Source organism: Carica papaya, chromosome 6 (genome assembly GCF_054855325.1).
Source record: "Carica papaya isolate Zhongbai chromosome 6, ASM5485532v1, whole genome shotgun sequence".
NCBI classification, from domain to species: Eukaryota; Viridiplantae; Streptophyta; class Magnoliopsida; order Brassicales; family Caricaceae; genus Carica; species Carica papaya.
In genome coordinates, this window is record NC_142314.1 from 30,257,379 (window position 1) to 30,278,225 (window position 20,847).

General features: G+C 38.0%; 1 protein-coding gene and 2 non-coding genes across 3 annotated transcripts; all 3 read left to right on the forward strand.

The window, feature by feature from the left end:
• Positions 1-1,354: 1,354 nt before the first annotated feature.
• Positions 1,355-1,551, forward strand: LOC148253498 (U2 spliceosomal RNA). Its single transcript, XR_015812943.1, has one exon. It is a non-coding gene; the product is annotated as a U2 spliceosomal RNA (small nuclear RNA).
• Positions 1,552-7,840: 6,289 nt separating this feature from the next.
• On the forward strand, positions 7,841-8,037 carry LOC148253499 (U2 spliceosomal RNA). The gene has a single exon (XR_015812940.1). It is a non-coding gene; the product is annotated as a U2 spliceosomal RNA (small nuclear RNA).
• Positions 8,038-14,934: 6,897 nt separating this feature from the next.
• Positions 14,935-19,652, forward strand: LOC148253500 (uncharacterized). Its single transcript, XM_088222992.1, has 3 exons — positions 14,935-15,785; positions 16,437-18,339; positions 19,020-19,652. The coding sequence occupies exons 1-3, from the start codon at positions 15,039-15,041 to the stop codon at positions 19,445-19,447; spliced, it is 3,078 nt and encodes a 1,025-aa protein (XP_088079118.1). The 5' UTR covers positions 14,935-15,038; the 3' UTR covers positions 19,448-19,652.
• Positions 19,653-20,847: the final 1,195 nt, after the last annotated feature.

A 20,847-nucleotide genomic window follows, 5' to 3' on the forward strand; every position in this document is an offset into this window, starting at 1 on the left:
GTTTTATTTGACAATTAAGACATAAGTTCTATTCCATATATCTAATTCTAACAATAGCTTATCGTATATATAAATATACATATATGTCTGCATCATTAACAAAAATACGCCCATTGTCAGGATTACTATAATTTTCATTACATAAGAAACTAATACAAATTAGAGTGTAACTCTCTAAAATCAAGATACATTATCTCCTTAACGAACACGAAATATAAAATACATACATTTATTAATTATTTTATGTACATAGATCAATTATAATATAATACAAATAACCTTTAAATAAAAATATATATAAGAGTACAATTTGACTCAAATCTATAATCTCTTATAGAGAAATAGATATATCAACTATTAAACTAAAAATAAAATATAAAATGTATAGATTTATCAATTAGTTGATATACGTACACTAATCATGATTGAATACAAATAATCTTCAAATAAGAATACACATAGGAGTGCAGTTTGATCTAAATCTACAACTTCTTATAGAGGAAGAGACGTATCAACCGTTAAAGTAAATAGTTGTTTGTAAGATTGCATTTTTTTTGTTTGATAATTGTTTATTATATTATCATATTTGGTTGCACAAAAACTAAACTTTGATGTTTATTGTTAAGGATTTTTATATATAGATCAGTGTTTTTCAATTTTTATATATTAGTAACGATTAAAAACTATACTTAATTTTGTAGTGTAGACGACACACATTTTTTTTTCATAAGGATGACAGAGAATCAGTTGAGATATTAAAATTTTAATATTTTTAAGAAAATTAAATATCTAACTAAACTCTTTATTTTGCTGTTTATGTCGAAAGAAAAAAATGTATACAAATTTTCTCATATACATTCAATAGTCTTTTTTCAATACGAATTAAAGCAAGATAGTAAGTAAAAAGTCCCCATTTACGAATGAGTATAACATAGATGAGGTCGATCTTTCATGATGTTTAACTGATTAGTTGTTGGGTGCTAGGAACCGAGTTGTGTAACCCTGTTGCATTATTATGTTCAAACAGTTTGCTTTCAGGCATGTTGATCGGGATCTTGGAGGGCAATGGTAACTTATACAAAAATGGATAAAAAGGTCAAATTCACATATAGATGATGGAAATTTTAATTTTTTGGAGTAGAAGTTAATATGTTTTGGTAAGAGGAAACAAGTTAACACCTTGGATTTGGGTGGATAAGGAACGAGGTAGAGAGTAGTGGATGGTGGAGTTAAAAAAAAAAATGAATAGGATATTTAAAGAGTTTGTGGGTGCTTTTGTCCCACACAGAGTGGGAGAGAGGTTGGTAATGATAAAAGGACAATAGAAAAAAGGGATCGGAGAAAAAAACAACTCATACCTTTCTCGGCCTTTTGGCTAAGATCAAGTGTAGTATCTGTTCTTATCAGTTTAATATCTGATACGTGAGTCATTGATTCACATGATATTAAATTAAATTTTTTAGGGGGAATAACTGTCATAATAGCTTGCTATTGGGTTTTTCAGAGTGTCGTCTGTGTGTTCCACTACAGCAAGGACCTGGCCTACCCCACCAACTCTATTAAGAAAATTTCTTTTTTCATTGGATATGATATTTTAAAATTATATATACTATTTATTTAAATTTTAGAATATGAAAATAAAGACAATATGAATGATATAGTTATCCAATTGAATTTTTAAAATATTATAATTTTTAAATGTAAAAATAAAATTTATTTATTAAATAACAAAAATATACGTTATTTATTAAATAACAACCCGTGATTGAGATGTAGTTATTTATAACTGCATGTCCACAGTCCTCCAAGATGAAGATGGCCCCTGATGAAATAAATTAAGTTATAATAACTTTCGCCTCTATTAAAGAATATAAATCTAATTATTTAATCAACTATCTTCATATTTTAGTTTAAATAATATATATATTTTTTGTAATTTTTGTAATATGTATAAGTTAAATATGATTTATGTACTATAGGCCAACCACCATTGATTTATGATATTTGATTAAGAGAGATCTTAAAATTAGTTTATTAATGTGTTGATAAGACTGCAGTGACTAAGTTATTTTTTCCAATAAACCATAATATATTCAAATGTAATATGTCATAATGCCTTGTTAGCATTATGTATTCATATGCCAGGAATGACGTTGGAGGGAAAGATCCCGCAGGAGTTGAGTAACTTGAAAAGCCTTGTTAGCTGTATGGCAAAACAAAGATTCCCAAGTCCTTCGCCAAGTTGAAATCACTCAAGTTCCTGTAAGCATTTCTAGCTTAACTAGTGAGTTATCTATATAATTCATCCGAACATGTTTTATAGGTTTATCTTTGTAGGTTTGATCTAACTTGTTGGTACAGTAAATTGAACAACAACAAGCTCTCCGGGTCAATCATTAAGGGAACTCACCAACCTCCCGAATCTCAAAATTTTGTAAGTTTAAGTTAAAATATTACTTTCGAATTGTAATTATATTTTATTCATCTCTAACTTATATCTTATATTTCGCGTCCTTTATGTTGTAGCAATGTCTCGAATAATGATTTATGCGAAACAATTCTAGTTGATGACCCATTTGGGAGTTCCCCAATAGAGAGGTATAGTTTGTCTCTTTCTACTCATTTAAATAGTAGAGCATAAAGATTCTGCATATTGTTAAGAAATGGAAGCAAGCTTATGTCTCTCCTCATATCGAATAAGGCAAAATAGAGAAATTTAGTAACGGGAGAGTATCGGGATGGATTCTTCCAATTCTAACTTCAGCCACTTATGAATTAGGTCGTTTATGTTATTTAAAAATAGGAAAAGTCGATTTCATTGTTCTGACTTCTGAGTTATTTGCAAAGGTGTCATGTTAAAGTAAGGTCGAGTTCACAATATTGATTATAACCAGTAACTTTTATGTTGCAATCATATAAATTTATATAGTAATCTAGTTATTGCACAATATTAAGTAATTGTTCACATAATTATTAAATTATTATGAAATACTATAATTTCAACATGAAGGCATGATTCCACAAGACTACATTTTCCTAAAAACCATTTATTTAAGTAATTCTCTTTTTCCCTTTTTGATAGCCTTCTTGCCTATTATCTTTGACTGTATTATCAAATTTCAGATTGTTTTGAAACATGATGATGTTGGTGGTTCTCCAAGGGAAATGGCTGAAAGGTGGCTTCTTTGTAACACCAAGTGTTTTTCTTTTTCCTTATTTTATCTTATTATTTTTTATTTTTTATTTATTTGAATTTTTTTAGATTTCTATTTAATTTAATTTAATGAAAATAAAAATAATAATAATGATAAAATTATGTAAAAATATTATTTAGATTTAATTGAAATTGATTTTGGGAAAAAATAGGTGAAAATTTGGATTCTAGGGGTGTTTTTGAAAAGAAAATCAGAAACCGAGGGTCAAAACGTAATTTAGAAAAGTTATGCCACGTCAGCAGCCACGTCAGCGGCCCGGTCAGCAGCCCCGGCCAACCAAGCCACGCTGCATGGCAAGGAAACCTGACACGGGACGGGCCATGTGGGCGATCCGTGTGCCTATGATCGGACGGCCCAGATCCATTCCCGCGCGCACGGACGACCCAGATCAAACGTGCGCACGGACGGCCCAGATTCACGCGTACGGACGATCCAGATTCAATCAGGCACGGACGACCCAAATTGCATCGCGATAGACGACCCAGATTTAATCCCAATTAAATCACGATCGAACGGTCCAGATTTAATCTTGATGGACGGTTGAGATTAAAAGGCAAAGGGTATAAATAACCCCACCCACACCTAACCACAAAACCCTAGCCGCCAGTGCCTCGCCGGAGAAGAAGAACCAAACACCGGAGGAGCCGGCCGCCGCCACCTGCCGCCACACCGGGAAAGTTTTCGATTGCCGATCGAGGTAAATTTTCTCCCCCTGGCTCGTTTTTCGATGCTGAGTCCGCCTATGGCCAAACCGGAGCCAAACCACTGGCCAAACGGCTGAAAAACCCAGCCGAAGCCCAGCGGCGCCGCGGCGCCCCCCTCTGTTTTTACCTCCGATGAGGCCCTTTCCGACCTCCGTTCGATGCAAATTTTATACCACTGTGATCGCCGTTCTTTTCTCTACAGGTTGATTGGAGCCAAACATCAAAACGCGACTCACGCCGGAGGAGCCGCCGCACCCGAGAGCACCGCTGCCGGTAAGTTTCAGTTTTTCGTAATTTTTTGGCCCACCGAGGGCCCTAGGATTGTTTTATCGCAGAGACCGATGCAAGTGTGGCCGAATTCGGCCGAAAACGGTCAACCCAAGGTGAATCACCGCCGCAAGCGGCAGCATCGTCGCTGGAGCACGACGGAGCCGCCGTGCCGGAATTCTGATATTGGCCGAAAAGGGCCCTAGGTCTGATTTGGGATTTTTTTGGATACGTGCAGGTACTGGTAGTGCGTTTCAGTTTTTCGAAAAAAATTCAGGAAAATTAGGAACAGCCTGTAGGCACACTGTAGAGTCGAATTCAGACCCCGAAACAAGTAAGGACCCCTCACCCTATTTCCTATCGCGGTATTAAAGCTAAATAAATAATTAAACTGTACTGTGTGACTTTATAGATGTATAATTGATTTAGGTTGCCAATGGGGCCCGAGTCTGATACAGTGTTGGTCTGTTATTGTTTGATCTAATTTCCAGTATTAAATGCAGCATGATGTTTGATGTAATTATGTTATGGTCTCGTATGCATGAACTATGGTTTCTTTTATTATAGTTTGTATTATGGTGAACCCGGTACTGTATTGTTTTGTTTGGTGTCGATGATTGGTTTACATGTTTGTGTATGATTGGATGAGTGAGACCAAAGAAAATGACAAAAAGGTTATGTGAATTGATGAGTGGATAATGTGGACAGCCTGACTAGATATCTTAGGAGATGGTGGACGGACCGGATCCGTAGGGAACTCTACCAGGAACGTGGTCTCTCATACCGGACGGGGTATGGAGACCTTATGTGTTTTGGCGCCCATACTGGACGGGGTATGGGGACGGCCCGTTTCACCCTCATACTGGATGGAGTATTGAGGTTCATAGTTTTGGCGCCCATACCGGACGGGGTATGGGGACGGCCCTGGAATCATGTTGTAAATGTTAATGGTTCACATGTAGCGGGGACCCCCAATGGATACTAGTAGGCTGGTAAAAGAGGAAATCTATTTTCTGATGATTGAAATGTAAGGGTATGATATGTGTTATGTTATAAAGTGTATATGATTTCATGATATTATAAGGTTATTGTTTTCATAGATCTCATCGAGGTAAGTGGACAGTAAAGGTTTTTATGTTAATAAATGAGTTCGTTATAAATTATACTCCATTTGTCATTTTTGTTTTCTACCCACTTTTACTTCCGTGGCGGTGAGATAGTGTGATGTCTTTACTAGGCTAGTGTAGCTCATCCCTTATTTAACCATTTCAGATCAGGAAGACGTTGTTCCCGAGCCCGTTCCGCAGGAAGACGGCGAAGGGGACGCCTAAAGACTTTATAGTTATATTTATAGTTTTTATTTCGAGTATCTCTTTTAGTTAGTTCGTTCCTTCATGTTTTGAGTATGTTTTGGTTATTGTGTAAGGGATGTTAATCAAAATTTTTATTACGCTTCCGCATTTGAGATTTTTAATACATATATTTCATTTAAATTTTCGGGGCCGTTACATTCTTATTTAGAGCAGAAAGGGTATTTGCAAGCACAAGAAATTGGTGATAGTCATCTATCTTCAATTCTAAGACTAATTAACCATAATGGAAGAGACTGATAAGATCAGTAGATGACCCAAGATGTTTTAATAAGAAGAAGGTGAAAAACAAGTTGCTGAGAAAATGTCTACAATAGCCACTGCCATATCTCCATGATTCACGCCAACTAATAATCCCATAATTCCCATTATCCAATTTTTGAATTCTGTTTCGTAAATGTAGGAAGTAGTTGGTAGATTTTTCTGTATTTAAGCATTTCAAGTATTCGCAATAAATCAGAGAATTTGCAATTTAAAACTGTGGCATTTCTCGCTCATAAGAGAAAACTTTATCCATTTTATGCATTTTTTATTAGGACTTAACAATTGGTATCAAAACGAGTTATTAATGGTGTCGAATAAGGAGCGAATTGAGAACCTCAAGATCGGCTTGCGTAGTCTGCAAGATACAGTGAGCCGTCTGGAGGTAGGTATGGTCGATAAGCTTCTACTAATTGAGGAGAACCTTCAGTGCCTCACAGACACCATCATGTCCAGCCAATAAGGCTCCGCCAATAATTCAACGGGACGACTCGACCAGACACAGTAGAACAGGGAGTACGGCATCGAAAGAACAAAACCTGGCCGACAACTCTTATACTCGAAGTTAGCAAAATTAGAATTTTTCACCTATTCTGGCGAAGATCCGACAGAGTGATTCAACCGTGTGAAATAATTTTTCGAGTATCAAAGAACCATCACCAACCAGAAGGTTTTTCGGGCCGTGTTCCACCTAGAGGGCGAAGCCAACCAATGACGGTAGTGGCTTCGCCGGACATACATAGAAAAAGAGAAATAGTTGATATGCGTAACAGCCTAACCCAAGATCTCTCAATTTAGAAAACTAAAATTTTAATTAAATTAGGAAGGAATTTTAAAAGAATCGAAACCTATTAAATATTGAAATTAATTAAACTAAAATAACGTAGAAAATATTAAAATTCGTAAATTAATAAGATAAAATTATTTACGAAATTAGAAGAGTAGAAAATAAATTTATAAAGAAATAAAAAATTAACCAAATTAAATATCATAAAATAAATATTCAAACAATTTAAAAATAAAATTCGAATAAAAAATTAAATTAAATAGGAATTTAAGGACTTAAACGAGAAAAATCAAAATTTTTAGGGGCCTTTTTGGCATTAAAACAAGGCCCAAGGGTCTAATTGAATTAAAATATTGAAATAGGGGGCTTTTATAATTTTAAAAAGTCTAGCCACGTCAGCATGTGACATGGTACACGGCCAACGGTCTTGTTCCGTGTGGCGGACATGCAGGCACGTACCTGTACGCGTGGCTGCCCATGTGGCAATCTGCATGATGCAAGATCGAACGTTTGCATGCATTGTAAGGCAATCCAACGATCAAATCAATATAAAGCATGATCACTAAAAAAGTGTATGCAGTCTTTAGGGAATATAATTAGTTATCAGGAAAAGTAAAATATAAATAATTTACAAATAAAAATATCAATCTTAACTAGAATAGGAAGAAAAATAAAATAAAACAAAAACTTAGAAGAAACGAAAATTTAGAGATAACTTATTTGAAATTGGTATGACAGAAATTCAGTGATATGGTGAACCATATCATAAGGCAGATAGAAACCCTTTGATACGTGGTTGGGGTGTATGTTGTGTTATGGGTCGCCTAATGACAGACTGTTGTGACCAACGTATGTATTTTGGTTATGTGTGCATTTCCTTATTTAAGAATTCTAATCCTATAATGGTACCGATTAGATAATAGATTCACCCGTGCAATCTCAATTTGGGCAATGGTAACTCAGATCAAAATAGATAAAATAATCAAATTTGCGTATAGATGATGAAAATTTTATTTCTTGGAGTAAAAGTTAATATGTTTTGGCAAGAGGAGACAAGTTAACACATTGGATTTGGGTGGATAAGGAACGAGGTAGAGAGTAGTGGATGGTGGAATTAAAAAAAAATGAATAGGATATTTAAAGAGTTTGTGGGTGCTTTTGTCCCACATAGAGTGGGAGAGAGGTTGGTAATGCTAAAAGGACAATAGAAAAAGGGATCGGAGAAAAAAACAACTCATACCTTTCTCGGCCTTTTGGCTAAGATCAAGTGTAGTATCTGTTCTTATCAGTTTAATATCTGATACGTGAGTCATTGACTCACATGATATTAAATTAATTTTTTTAGGGGGAAGAACCGTCACAATAGCTTGCTATTGGGTTTTTCAGAGTGTCGTCCGTGTGTTGCACTACAGCAAGGACCTGGCCTACCCCACCAACTCTATTAAGAAAATTTCTTTTTTCATTGGATATGATATTTTAAAATTATAAATACTATTTATTTAAATTTTAGAATATGAAAATGAAGACAATATGAATGATATAGTTATCTAATTGAATTTTTAAAATATTATAATTTTTAAATGTAAAAATAAAATTTATTTATTAAATAACAAAAATATATGTTGTATAATTAATTTTTAAAATTAAAAGCTGTGAACAACCCGTGATTGAGATGTAGTTATTTATAACTGCATGTCCATAGTCCAAGATGAAGATGGCCCTTGATGAAATAAATTAAGTTATAATAACTTTCGCCTCTATTAAAGAATATAAATCTAATTATTTAATCAACTATCTTCATATTTTAGTTTAAATAATATATATATATTTTTTGTAATTTTTGTAATATGTATAAGTTAAATATGATTTATGTACTATAGGCCAACCACCATTAATTTATGATATTTGATTCAGAGAGATCTTAAAATTAATTTATTAATGTGTTGATAAGACTGCAGTGACTAACTTATTTTTTCTAATAAACCATAATATATTCAAATGTAATATGTCATAATGCCTTGTTAGCATTATGTATTCATATGCCAGGAATGATGTTGGAGGGAAAGATCCCGCAGGAGTTGAGTAACTTGAAAAGCCTTGTTAGCTGTATGGCAAAACAAAGATTCCCAAGTCCTTCGCCAAGTTGAAATCACTCAAGTTCCTGTAAGCATTTCTAGCTTAACTAGTGAGTTATCTATATAATTCATCCGAACATGTTTTGTAGGTTTATCTTTGTAGGTTTGATCTCAAATGCGGAAGCGTAATAATAAAAAAAATTTGATTAACATCCCTTACACAATAACCAAAACGTACTCAAAACATGAAGGAATAAACTAACTGGGAGAGATACTCGGAATAAGAACTATAAATATAACTATGAAGTCTTTAGGTGTCCCCTTCGCCGTCTTCCTGCGGAACGGGCTCGAGAACAACGTCTTCCTGATCTGAAATGGTTAAATAAGGGATGAGCTACACCAGCCCAGTAAAGACATCACACTATCTCACCGCCACGGAAGTAAAGGTGGGTAGAAAACAAAAATGACCAATTGAGCATAATTTATAACAAATTCGTTTATTAACATAAGAACATTTACTGTCCACTTACCTCGGTGAGATCCATGAAAACAACTTATGAAAGCAATAATAACATTATCATCATCATGAAATCATATAGACTTTATAATATAACACTTACCACGCCTTTGCATTTCAATCATTAAACAACATATTTTCCTCATTTACCAGCTTACTAGTATCCATGGGGATCCATAGGGCTTCACCGTTACCCGTGAACTGTTAACATTACAACCTGATTCCACAGGCGTCCCCATACCTCGTCTAGTATGGGCACCAAAACTATGAACCTCAATACCCCGTCCGGTATGAGGGTGAAACAGGTCATCCCCATACCCTGTCCGGTATGGGCGCCAAAACACATAAGGTCTCCATACCCCGTGCGGTATGAGAGACTACGTTCCCGGTAGGGTTCCCTACGGACTCGGTCCGTCCACCATCTCCCAGGATATCTAGTCAGGCTGTCCACATTATCGAACTTGCCTTTTTTCTTGATCTCAATCATCCAATCATACACAATATGTAAACCAGAAATTGACACCAAACAAGACAACACAGTATCGGGTTTACCATAATACAAACCATAATAAAAGAAACCATGATTCATGCATACGAGACCATAACATAATTATATCAAACATCATGCTACATTTAATACTGAAAATTAGATCAAACAATAACAGATCGACACTGTATCAGACTCGGGCTCCACTGGCAACCTTAATCAATTATACATCTATAAAGTCACACAGTACATTTTAATTATTTATTTAGCTTTAATACCGTAATAGGAAATAGGGTGAGGGGTCCTTACTTGCTTCGGGGTCTGAATTCGGCTCTATAGTGCGCCTACAGGCTGTTCCTAATTTCTCTGAATTTTTTTCGAAAAATTAAAACGCACTACCGGTACCTGCACATGTCCCAAAAATCCCAAATCAGACCTAGGGCCCCTTTCGGCGAATATCAGAATTCCGGCACAACGGCTCCGCCGTGCTCCGGCCACGGCGTCGCCGTCTGCGATGGTGATCCACCTCGGGTTGGCCGTTTTCGGTCGAATTCGGCCAAACTTGCATTGTTCCCTGCAATAAAACAACTCTAGGACCCTCGGTGGGCCAAAAACTCACGAAAAACTGAAACTTACCAGCGGCGGTGCTCTCGAGTGCGGCTCTGGTGTGAGTCGCGTTTTGATGTTTGGCTCCGATCAACCTGTAGAGAAAAGAACAGTGATCACAGTGGTATAAAGTTTGCATCAAACGGAGGCCGGGAGGGGCCTCATCGGAGGCAAAAACAGAAGGGGGTCGCGGCAGCGACGCTGGACTTCGGCTGGGTTTTCTGACCGTTTGGCTAGTGGTTTGGCTATAGGCGGACTCAACATCGAAAAACGAGCCATAAGGAGAAAATTTACCTCGATCGGCGGTCAAAAACTTCTCCGGTTTGGCGGTGGGTAGTGGCGGCTGGCTCCTCCAGCGTCTGGTTCTTCTTCTCCGGCGAGGCACTGGCGGCTAGGGTTTTGTGGTCAGGTGTGGGTGGGGTTATTTATATCATTTGCCTTTTAATCTCAACCGTCCATCAAGATTAAATCTGGACCGTCCGATCCGATTTAATTGGGATTAAATTTGGACCGTCCATCGCGATGCAATCTGGGCCGTCCGTGCGTGATTAAATTTGGGCCGTCTGTGCATACGTTTGATCTGAGCCGTCAGTGTGCACGGGAACGGATCTGCGCCGTCCAATCGTGCGCACGCGGATCGCCCACGTGGCCCATCCCGTGTCAGCGTTTCCTTGCCACGCGGCGTGGCCTGGTTGGCCGGGGCTGCTGACCGGGCCACTGACGTGGCTGCTAACGTGGTTGCTGACGTGGTACAACTTTTTTAAATTACGTTTTGACCCCCGATTTTTTATTTTCTTCTCAAAAACACTCCCAGAATCCAAATTTTCATCCATTTTTCCCAAAATCAATTTCAATTAAATACAAATAATATTTTTACCAAATTTTATCATTATTATTATTTTTATTTTCATTAAATTAAATTAAATAAAAATCTAAAAAATTTAAATAAATAAAAATAAAAATAATAAGATAAAATAAGAAAAAAACACTTGGGTGTTACAACTCTCCCCCCCTTAAAGAAATTTGGTCCTCCAAATTTGCCTCTTACTCTTGGACGAACAAATGGGGATACTGGGCTCTAAATTCTGATTCTAGCTCCCAGGTAGCCTCCCTGGGCGTGTGGTTCTGCCACACGATCTTTACAAAAGATATTTTCCGGTTGTGGAGTATTCTGCTCTTTCGGTCCGTGATACCGACTGGTACTTCTTCATAAGACAAGTCCTCTTGGAGTGGAAGCGGTTCATGAGCCAAGACATGAGAAGGGTCCGGGTTATACTTACGTAGCATGGATACGTGAAACACGTTGTGGACTCTGGAGAGCTTTGGAGGCAGTGTTAGTCTGTAGGCAACATTACCAATCCTGTCTAAGATTTCAAAGGGTCCAATACATCGGGACTTTAATTTTCCCCTCCTACCGAACCTACTAATTCCCTTGAAATGAGTGACCTTAAGAAACACCCGGTCGCCTTTCTCAAACCCTAAGTCTCTCCTCCGGGTATCTGCATAACTCTTCTTCCTACTCTAAGCTGTCTGAATGTTCTTCCTGATTTTAACTATTTTGGACATGGTCTCCTCTATCAACTCCGGGCCGAACAATCCTCTATCGCCCACTTCCTCCCAATAAATAGGTGATATGCACGGGCGCCCATATAACGCCTCATATGGAGCCATGCCGATGCTAGCTTCGTAGCTGTTGTTGTAGGCAAACTCTATCAGGGGTAGATGGTCGTCCCAATGGCCCCCAGAGTCCAGGACACAAGCTCGGAGCATATCCTCAAGCGTACGAATTGTCCTCTCTGATTTTCCATCAGTCTGGGGATGGAAGACAGTACTAAGAGACATATTTGTTCCCATAGCTTGCTGGAAGCTATTCCAAAATCGAGAAGTGAATCTGGGATCCCTGTTGGATACTACTGTTACTGGAACCCCATGTAATCTGACTATCTCCCGGATATACATCCTTGCCAACTTGTCCAATGAATCGGTCATCCTGATGGCTAGGAAGTGGGAAGACTTGGTAAGTCGGTCAACGATTACCCATATGGCATCATGTCCTGAACGTGCTTTGGGTAGCCCCGATACGAAGTCCATGGTGATATGTTCCCACTTCTACTCCGGGATCGGTAAAGGCTGAAGTAACCCACCTGGGCGCTGATGCTCTGCCTTGACCTGCTGACATACCAACCATTTAGATACAAAGTCGGCTATGTCTCTCTTCATCCCATGCCACCAAAACTGGGGTCGCATGCTTTGGTATATTTTGGTGCTTCCTGGATGCATGGCAAACTTCGAGCTATGGAACTCCGTCATAATATCTCTTTTTAACTCACTGTGATCTGGGACACACATCCTGTCTTGGAAACGAAGTGATCCATTGGCAGAGATTCGAAATTCTGAGATCCCTCCCTGTTCTGCATCCTTCTTACGGGCTACCAGGGCGGGGTCAACTGTCTGGGCTTCCCTTATTCTCTGGATTAACTCGGGCTGGACTATCAGGCTGCCCAAACATGTGACTCTCTTCAGATCATGAAGTCAAACCTGTTGCGTGGCCCCAATTGGTCTGCATTCTGAAACCATCAAATGGGCTAAGATACCTGCACTTTTCCTGCTGAGAGCATCTGCTACCACGTTGCCCTTACTCGGATGGTATAAGATATCATAATCATAGTCCTTAAGGAGTTCCATCCACCTTCTCTGACGCATGTTGAGATCCTTCTGAGTAAATATGTGTTTCAAACTCTTATGATCGGTATAGATCTGAAAGGTCTCTCCGTACAAATAATGGCGTCAGGTTTTCAAGGCGTGAATGATTGCGGCAAGCTCTAAGTCATGGGTGGGATAGTTCTTCTCATGATTCTTTAACTGTCTGGACCTGTATGCTATAACCTTTCCATGCTGCATTAGGACACAACCCAGGCCCAAATAGGAGGCATCACTATAAACTGTATATCCCTCCGATCCACTCGGTAAAGCCAGCACGGGTGCAGTGGTCAGCCGCTTCTTTAATTCTGAAAAACTTCTTTCGCAGTCCTCATTCCACTCAAACTTGGCATTCTACTTTGTGAGTCGGGTTAGATGAGCTGCTAGACTGGAAAATCCTTCAACGAACCTGCGGTAATAACCTGCCATTCCCAGGAAGCTACGGATTTCCTTAACTGATGTCAGCTTCTCCCAGCCAAGTACCGCTTCAACCTTTTCGAGATTGACTGATACCCCTTCCTTCGATATGATGTGTCCTAGGAAGGCGGTCTGCTCAAGCCAGAATCCACACTTACTCAACTTTGCATATAACTTCTTATTTCTGAGGACCTGCAAAACTTGGGCAAGATAGTGAGCATATTCTTCTCTGTTTTTTGAGTAGACTAAGATGTCATCGATGAACACGATAACAAATTGATCCAAGAACTCTCTGAAGACTCTGTTCATCAGATCCATAAAGACTGCCAAGGCGTTGGTTAGCCCAAATGACATGACCAAGAACTCATAGTGTCCGTATCTACTTCGAAAGGCCGTCTTGGGGATTTCTTCTGTTCTTATCTTCACCTGATGGTAACCTGATCGCATGTCTATTTTAGAGAAGACCTGTGTACCCTGCAGCTGATCGAAGAGGTCATCAATTCTGAGAAGGAGATATTTGTTCTTGATCGTAACCATATTCAATCCTTTGTAATCAATACACAGGCTCAACGTTCCATCTCCCTTCCTTAAAAAAGTGACTCCGGCATCCAAAGGGGACACACTGTGTCTAATAAAACCACTGTCTTGCAATTCAGTGATTTGTTTCTCAGCTCTTCCATCTCAATGCGGCTCGTGCGGTAAGGAGCAACCGAAATGGGCTGAGTACTTGGCTGTAGGTCTATAGTGAACTCGACTTCTCTGTCAACTGGCAGACTAAGCAGTTTGTCTGGAAACACATATAGGAAGTCTCGGACTACCGGAATCTCTTAAATACAAATTTCCTTCTTGGGCTTGCCTAGTCAGAGAAAACAGCAAGATTAAGGCACTAGAAGTTAAGAAAACTTACCATTAAGGAATAAGTACTGAATAATTTTATTAATTTGTAAATGGCTCATCGTTAGGAGGATTAAATACAACTTTCTTGTTAAAGCAATCTATGGTGTCGTGATACGCCACTAGCCAATTCATTCCTTAGATTACATCAAAATCCCCTGCGTCTAACCCTATCAGGTTTACACTCAGTTTCTTATTTGCTATCTCCACGGCACAAGCCCTATAGATAACTTCTCCTAGTAGTGTTTTTTACCCCCGGCAGTAGACACAAACAATAATGAATCAAGTTTATCAGGTGATACATTAATTTTGGAAGGAAAAGCATGTGAAACAAAAGAGTGCGATGCACCAGTGTCAAATAAAACATGAGCAATATGGTCACAGATAGCATACATACCCTATACTACATTCGGGTCGGCGTCGGCATCCTGCTGGGTAAGGTTGTAAGCTCTGCCCTAGATAGGAGGCCTCCTTTGATTCTGGTTCCTCGGGCATTCTCTTGCATAATACTGGGCACTGCCACAAATGCGAGAAGTGTTGTTAAGCCGGTAGCAGGGTCTGTCCCCATGATCTCTGCCGCAGTGCTGACAGATCTTCCCACGTGCTGCCCCTGTAGGTTATCTGATATCTTTATGGACATGTAACTGAAACTGCAAGTGCCTTCTATTAGATACGTATAGAAATGTTTATATTTCTTTGTTCGTCGTATGTTACATTTACTTCTACTTTTATGTGAAGATGGAGAAGAGTTACAGAAGTAGCAGGGGCAGCGCCAGTCCAAATCGCTTGAGCCCATCACCCAGGTCTACTAGCGGTACATTTCAATCAAGGGGAAGGCCCTCTTCTGCCCCTCAGTCTAGTCCAACCCCTAGTGTACGTGCTGCTACACCAACGCGAAGGCCATCTCCTCCTCCAAATAAACCTTCTACGCCTGCTCCTGGATATCTGACTCCAACTCCCCGGAGGGCGAGTACAGGCTCAAGCACGGCAGCTTCCACTGGGGTAAGGGGAAGTTCTCCTATCCGTACAAGTCGTGGGAATTCTGCTTCACCAAAAATCAGTGCATGGCGGTCAAACATTCCTGGTTTCTCTTTAGATGCACCACCCAATCTTCGAACTTCTCTGACAGATCGACCAGCATCATATGTGAGGGGTTCCTCACCAGCATCCAGAAATGGTAAAGATTCAGCTACAAAATATGGTAGGCATTCTATGTCTCCCACTGCTTCTCGAAGTGTCAGTTCATCTCAGAGTCATGATCGAGATCGATTTAGCTCTCAAAGTAAAGGTTCTATGGCATCATCTGGTGATGATGAAATAGACTCGATAAATTCTGTTCGAGTACGTGGCTCAAATTGCTCAGTCTCAAAAAGAGTTGGTGCTTTTCCTAATAATAGAGCTCCAGCATTTTCTAAGAAATCTTCTAGATTGCTGACTCCAAGTTCTGCTCCAAAAAGATCCTTTGACTCTATTCTTCGCCAAACGGTAACTTACTGCTCAGTATCTCATCTTTATCTTTTTCTTTTGTGTTCCAGTCTAATAGAATTCGAATTCAAGGTGTTCGTGTGTTTTCTATATGCAATGTGAGTATTCCAAGTCTCCAATGCTTTAACGTGCATCCAGTTTTGAAACGTGTGCTTTGTAACTTAATTACATTTAGTCATTTGATTGATGCACTTGTTCTATGTGGCTCATTCAACTGCCTATCTAAGCCTTATGTTGATTGTTGATATGCTTTCAATACCATTGGTTGATTGGAGCACCAAAAGCTGATGTGGCTACATACAATGAATTTGACTACTATAAATGATCTGGGCATTAATTAATTTCAAGTATCTGATAAATAGAGACAAGAATTCTCAATTCATGAATCCTTTTGAGAAGAAGAAATCTAGATTTGTCTAATATGATTGGTAGCTTGAGAATGTGTACTAGATCACTATGGTTTAAGGAATGATTATGTGCATTATTCATCGTCAGTAACAAATGGGAAATGTATTTTCAGTGTGATCAAAGAGTCCTTGGATCATATCATATTTTTTCATGTATATATGATTTTTTTAGGGGTGCTTCTGCTCTGGTGTTATTTATCTACATCTTTTAGAGCAATGATAGGAGGATTATTTTTTTTATTAGGATCAAAGGAAAAGTCCTCCGAATATGTTCAGGCCTCTCTTGTCTAGTGTTCCCAGTACCACCTTTTATGTTGGAAAGGGTAGTTCTGCAAATCGTTCTTTGATCTCAAGGAATTCTTCTGTCACAACCAGCAGTAATGCAAGTTCTGATCAAGGTACAAGTGCTGTACTAGATACCGAAGGGAGTGATCACCACCAGGATGACTTGACAAGTGAATTTGAGATAATACGATATTCTGATGCTCAAGAAGTATTTGCCTTTGACAAGGTAGATGCATTAAGTGAAGAAGCTGGGCATGATAGAGATGATAGGTCACCTAATATTCAGCTTGATGACTTTCATCAAGATGCTGGTAACTCTCAGGAGTTCTCTGCTCAAGGTGCTAATGCAGAAATTTGTTCAACATCTACTGTTTTATGTTCCAGAGGTGATTCTAGAGAAGGTATTAATGATGCAAACATGGAAATTTGTTCTAAATGTCAAGGCAGATTTTGCATAACTGAACCACCAGAAGTAGATAGTTATCTTTGTCCAGCTTGCAAGAGGGAACATGATCTTATGGCTGACACTGTTTCTGACACAATAATAGCAGTTGAGGACTCCTCAATGCTGTCTGTGAAAACTTATGAAGAAAATAAATTATTTGATGAAATGGAGCCTGCAATGCCTGAGACTGAGTCACTGCCGCAAGGTACTGAATTGGTTGAGCCAGTGGCTTCTCAGCCTGAAGAGAATGTTAAGCAAGGGCATACTTCCTTTTCAGAGAAAAATCAGAATTACTTGCAAGAAAATTATATTGCTAGGTCTTTGGCAGAAGATATTGAAGAGAGGCTCAACTATCAGGAAGGGACTGAGCAACCTACTGTTTGTCATAGCTTACCTGTCAGGGACATTGAAGGTCAGCGACTACAGCTGTCTAATGAGCATGTGGATTTAAAATTTGATTCTTCAGAAGGTGCGGGCATATCCGTGTTGCTAAAGAGGTCGAGCAGTAGCAAGGGACATGTTGTTCAGGGCAGGACATTCACTGCCACCACTAAACCTTATGATGATGCCTCTTATGCAAGAGACAGTTCGAGCAGTTTGCGGAGCTCCACTGGGTATGGCAGTGTTTCTGCATCTTCATCGATTGATTTCTCAGCTAGACAGACAGAGAGCCGTGTACAACGGCAGTTAAGTGGAAAGAAATTTGAAATAGAGAATTATAGATATGAAATGAACTTAAAACCTCAAAGTATTTTATCATCAGGCTCTGGAGTTTCACCTAATGCCCTTCAAGCTTTGGGTCTTGTAACAGGCACAGCTGACCAGAATGTAGAGGTTTCTGCTGGTAATATCAAATGCAATGAAGTGGAGGAAATGCATCTAGGTTCAGAAGTGAAAGTGCCGGCTTTGGAAAATAAGACAGCTGCTGTGGCTCTTGAGGCAGACATTTCTGACTGTGATGAGAGTACAAAGTCAATTGATCCTTCCACCTCTGAATTGTCAAGCCATATGGTTAGCAATCGATCAGAGGACAATTCAGCTGCATCATTCCTGAACTATGAAAGTTATGTTTCTTATGAAAATTTAGAAGACTTCCCAAACCCTGCAAGCTCTGCTTTGGGGGCAACAACTATCACTGCAGAGTCTTCTCGTGAAGAACATGCCATGCCCAACTCTAGTCTTGACGGAGTTGAAGTCAGGGAGGTCTCTGGTATCAGCTCTTTGGCTATGATATCAGAAATAGAAACAGAGAACTGCTATCTGGAGAATCCTGGTTCATTGAGGGGTGATGAATCTCTGGAGTTGAATAACAATATTAATGAAGTTGAGGAGCCTTCAGTTCCAACCACCGACGGCAAGGACATGGCTACTTCTGTTCAGGATCTCAATGCTGCAGATAATCCTCATGATATTTTAGGTAAACTTTGCTTGTTTATCATGAATTTGGTTATCTATTTTCGTGGACCTGTTAGTGTAACCTAGGCGATAGGAAGTCAACATGCTAAGTTGATTTCACCGTATTCGCAATATTTCAAATGTTTCAATCTCTAGTTCCAAAGTAATCAAATGGCAATTTTAAATCCTCAATATAACTTTATTTGATGTCATGGATTTACTTGCTTCTTTCAGATAGACCAGCATTAAAATGCCAGCTGGACAATTGCTTTGCCTTATTTTGCAAATATCAAAATGTCCTTTATTCAATTCTGCATTTAGTGGTGGTTTATGGATATTGGAGAAGTGTTTTCAAAGGTGGACTGGTGCTAGTGGGCAGCACGTCGAGATCGTGAATGTGCATCATTTTGGATGCTACTCGTCTTTGTTTTCTTTTGGCAATTGTGAATGCATCTGTCTTTGAGTCTTAGGTGAAGTCACATAGTGCATTATGAGATGGATATCTATTTGTTATTTGTCTATTTAGTTGTTGCATTTTCCTGGTTGCTGAAATAAAAAAAACAATTTGTGGTCTCACTGGATCCTTACAATAGACAATTATTTATTTTATGTTTGCATCAAATTACATGCTAAAACTTGGTTCTCAAAACATAGTAGTTGGGTTTAAGCTCTGTTATTTGACAAATTGGTACATATTTGCAGATGAATCGAGAGTATTAGTAGAATGTCGTGGAGGAAGCAAAGGAAGGAGCCTGACCCTTGAAGAAGCAACAGATACAATACTTTTCTGCAGCTCTATCGTTCATGATCTAGCCTATAAGGCGGCAAGCATAGCAATCGAGAAAGAAACTGAAGTGCCACTGGAAGGTTCGTGGCCAACTGTCACTATATTAGGTAAATCTAATACCGACAGAACGGACCAACCTGGTAGAACTGCAGCTAAACGCTCGTCAAAATCACTCAAGTCCAGGCCCAGGCGTGTAGAAACAGATGCAGAGCCACCTCCTAGCAAGACTGAGAATGATGAAAATATTGATGCATCGGCAGTACGAAACGTCGGACTTCCTAATAAGCCGGACAGTACAAAACCTCAAAAACTGGAATCGAAGTGCAATTGCACAATAATGTGAAATTCATTCATTTTGTTTCGGTGTCAGTATGTGACCCTGGTATTTTTATGTTAATGATTTTCTTGTTTGAAGGGCTGTTTGGATTATTGGCAATTGGTAATTTTTTTTTTTTGTCGATTCCAATTATTTTTAAGAAACACCACCTTGGGCTGGTGTTATAATTGTAAAGTTTTTTTTTTAACTTAATTATTTTTCTTTTTATTCTTACCATCAGATTAATATTAGTCAAGAGGCATTGGAGGATTGTGTTTACTCCATAAAGCCTCCTCCATTCTTGTTAATTGTTTCTGCTTCTAATCTATGATTTCTCTCTTTTCTAATTTATTGCTGTGGATGCTTTCAAGTGATAAATGCTTTTCTTTGAAGGTTGATATTTGTTCATTCCTTGTCAGAAAGCATTCTGCTTTTCATCAAACCCTAGATTTCATTCTCATGCTGCTGGGTTTGACAAAGACTTAACACCTGCCTATATGTATAGCTCATCATTTGGAAAAAAAAATATACATATATATAAATATATATATATATATATATTATTCAAATTTTTATTCCTTTTTCATGCAAGTGTTTCTAGGATTCATTTTCACGCTCTACTTTTTGGTCAAAACAAATATTTGGCTTCCATTTGAGGAATCTTATGTTTTACTTCATAAACAATCTTTTTTGGGTTTTTACTAAATTGACTTTTCTGTCAAGGCATAAAATTCACTCCCACGGTGGCTTCCTATATATTTTATTTTACACTTTGCTTGTATGGGTCAAAATCTGGTGAAAAATCTAAAGTTTTATTGAGCTTTATTTATGTCTTTTGTCAGAAGCGTTTAACGGGATTCATGTTTCAGTTTTATTTCTTGGATTTTAAGCTTGCGGGTATGGTTCATAATCTTCAAATACCGTTTATTTGTAACCCATATATTTCATGTTTAAAATTAATGGTCAGAACATGGGTATAGGTTTAATCCACACCTTATTACAGGGTTTTCTTTTTAAAAAATAAAAAAATAAATAACTACTGAATAATATTCTTTATATATTATAAAAAAATTTAGTCTGATAGAAAATACTCTTTATATCTTTTATTAGAATATATTATTTACAAAATATTCTTTATATTTTTTATCTGAATATGTTATAAAATATTTTATACAAATACGTAATGATTTATATTTTTTGTTTAAATATATTTTAAATTATTTTTTCTGATATATTTGTCGGGATGAAATATAATTCGATTATTGTACTATCATCAATACAACAATAAATTAAGATCAAGGTTTTATTAAATTAAACATTATACACTAATTGTAGTTTATTTATAATACACTAATAAAATAACGAATTTTTTATTTTTAATAAGATTTAAAATTGTAATACTTAAATAAGAGGTAAAAATGTTAATT

What these genes read in the sequence shown, in the direction of transcription:
- LOC148253500 (XM_088222992.1), top strand. Translation starts at nt 15,039, where the DNA reads ATGGAGAAGAGTTACAGAAGTAGCAGGGGCAGCGCCAGTCCAAATCGC. An exon ending in ACTCTATTCTTCGCCAAACG is followed by an intron (nt 15,786 to 16,436) that starts GTAACTTACTGC and finishes TTTTTTTATTAG; the next exon opens with GATCAAAGGAAAAGTCCTCC. An exon ending in TAATCCTCATGATATTTTAG is followed by an intron (nt 18,340 to 19,019) that starts GTAAACTTTGCT and finishes ACATATTTGCAG; the next exon opens with ATGAATCGAGAGTATTAGTA.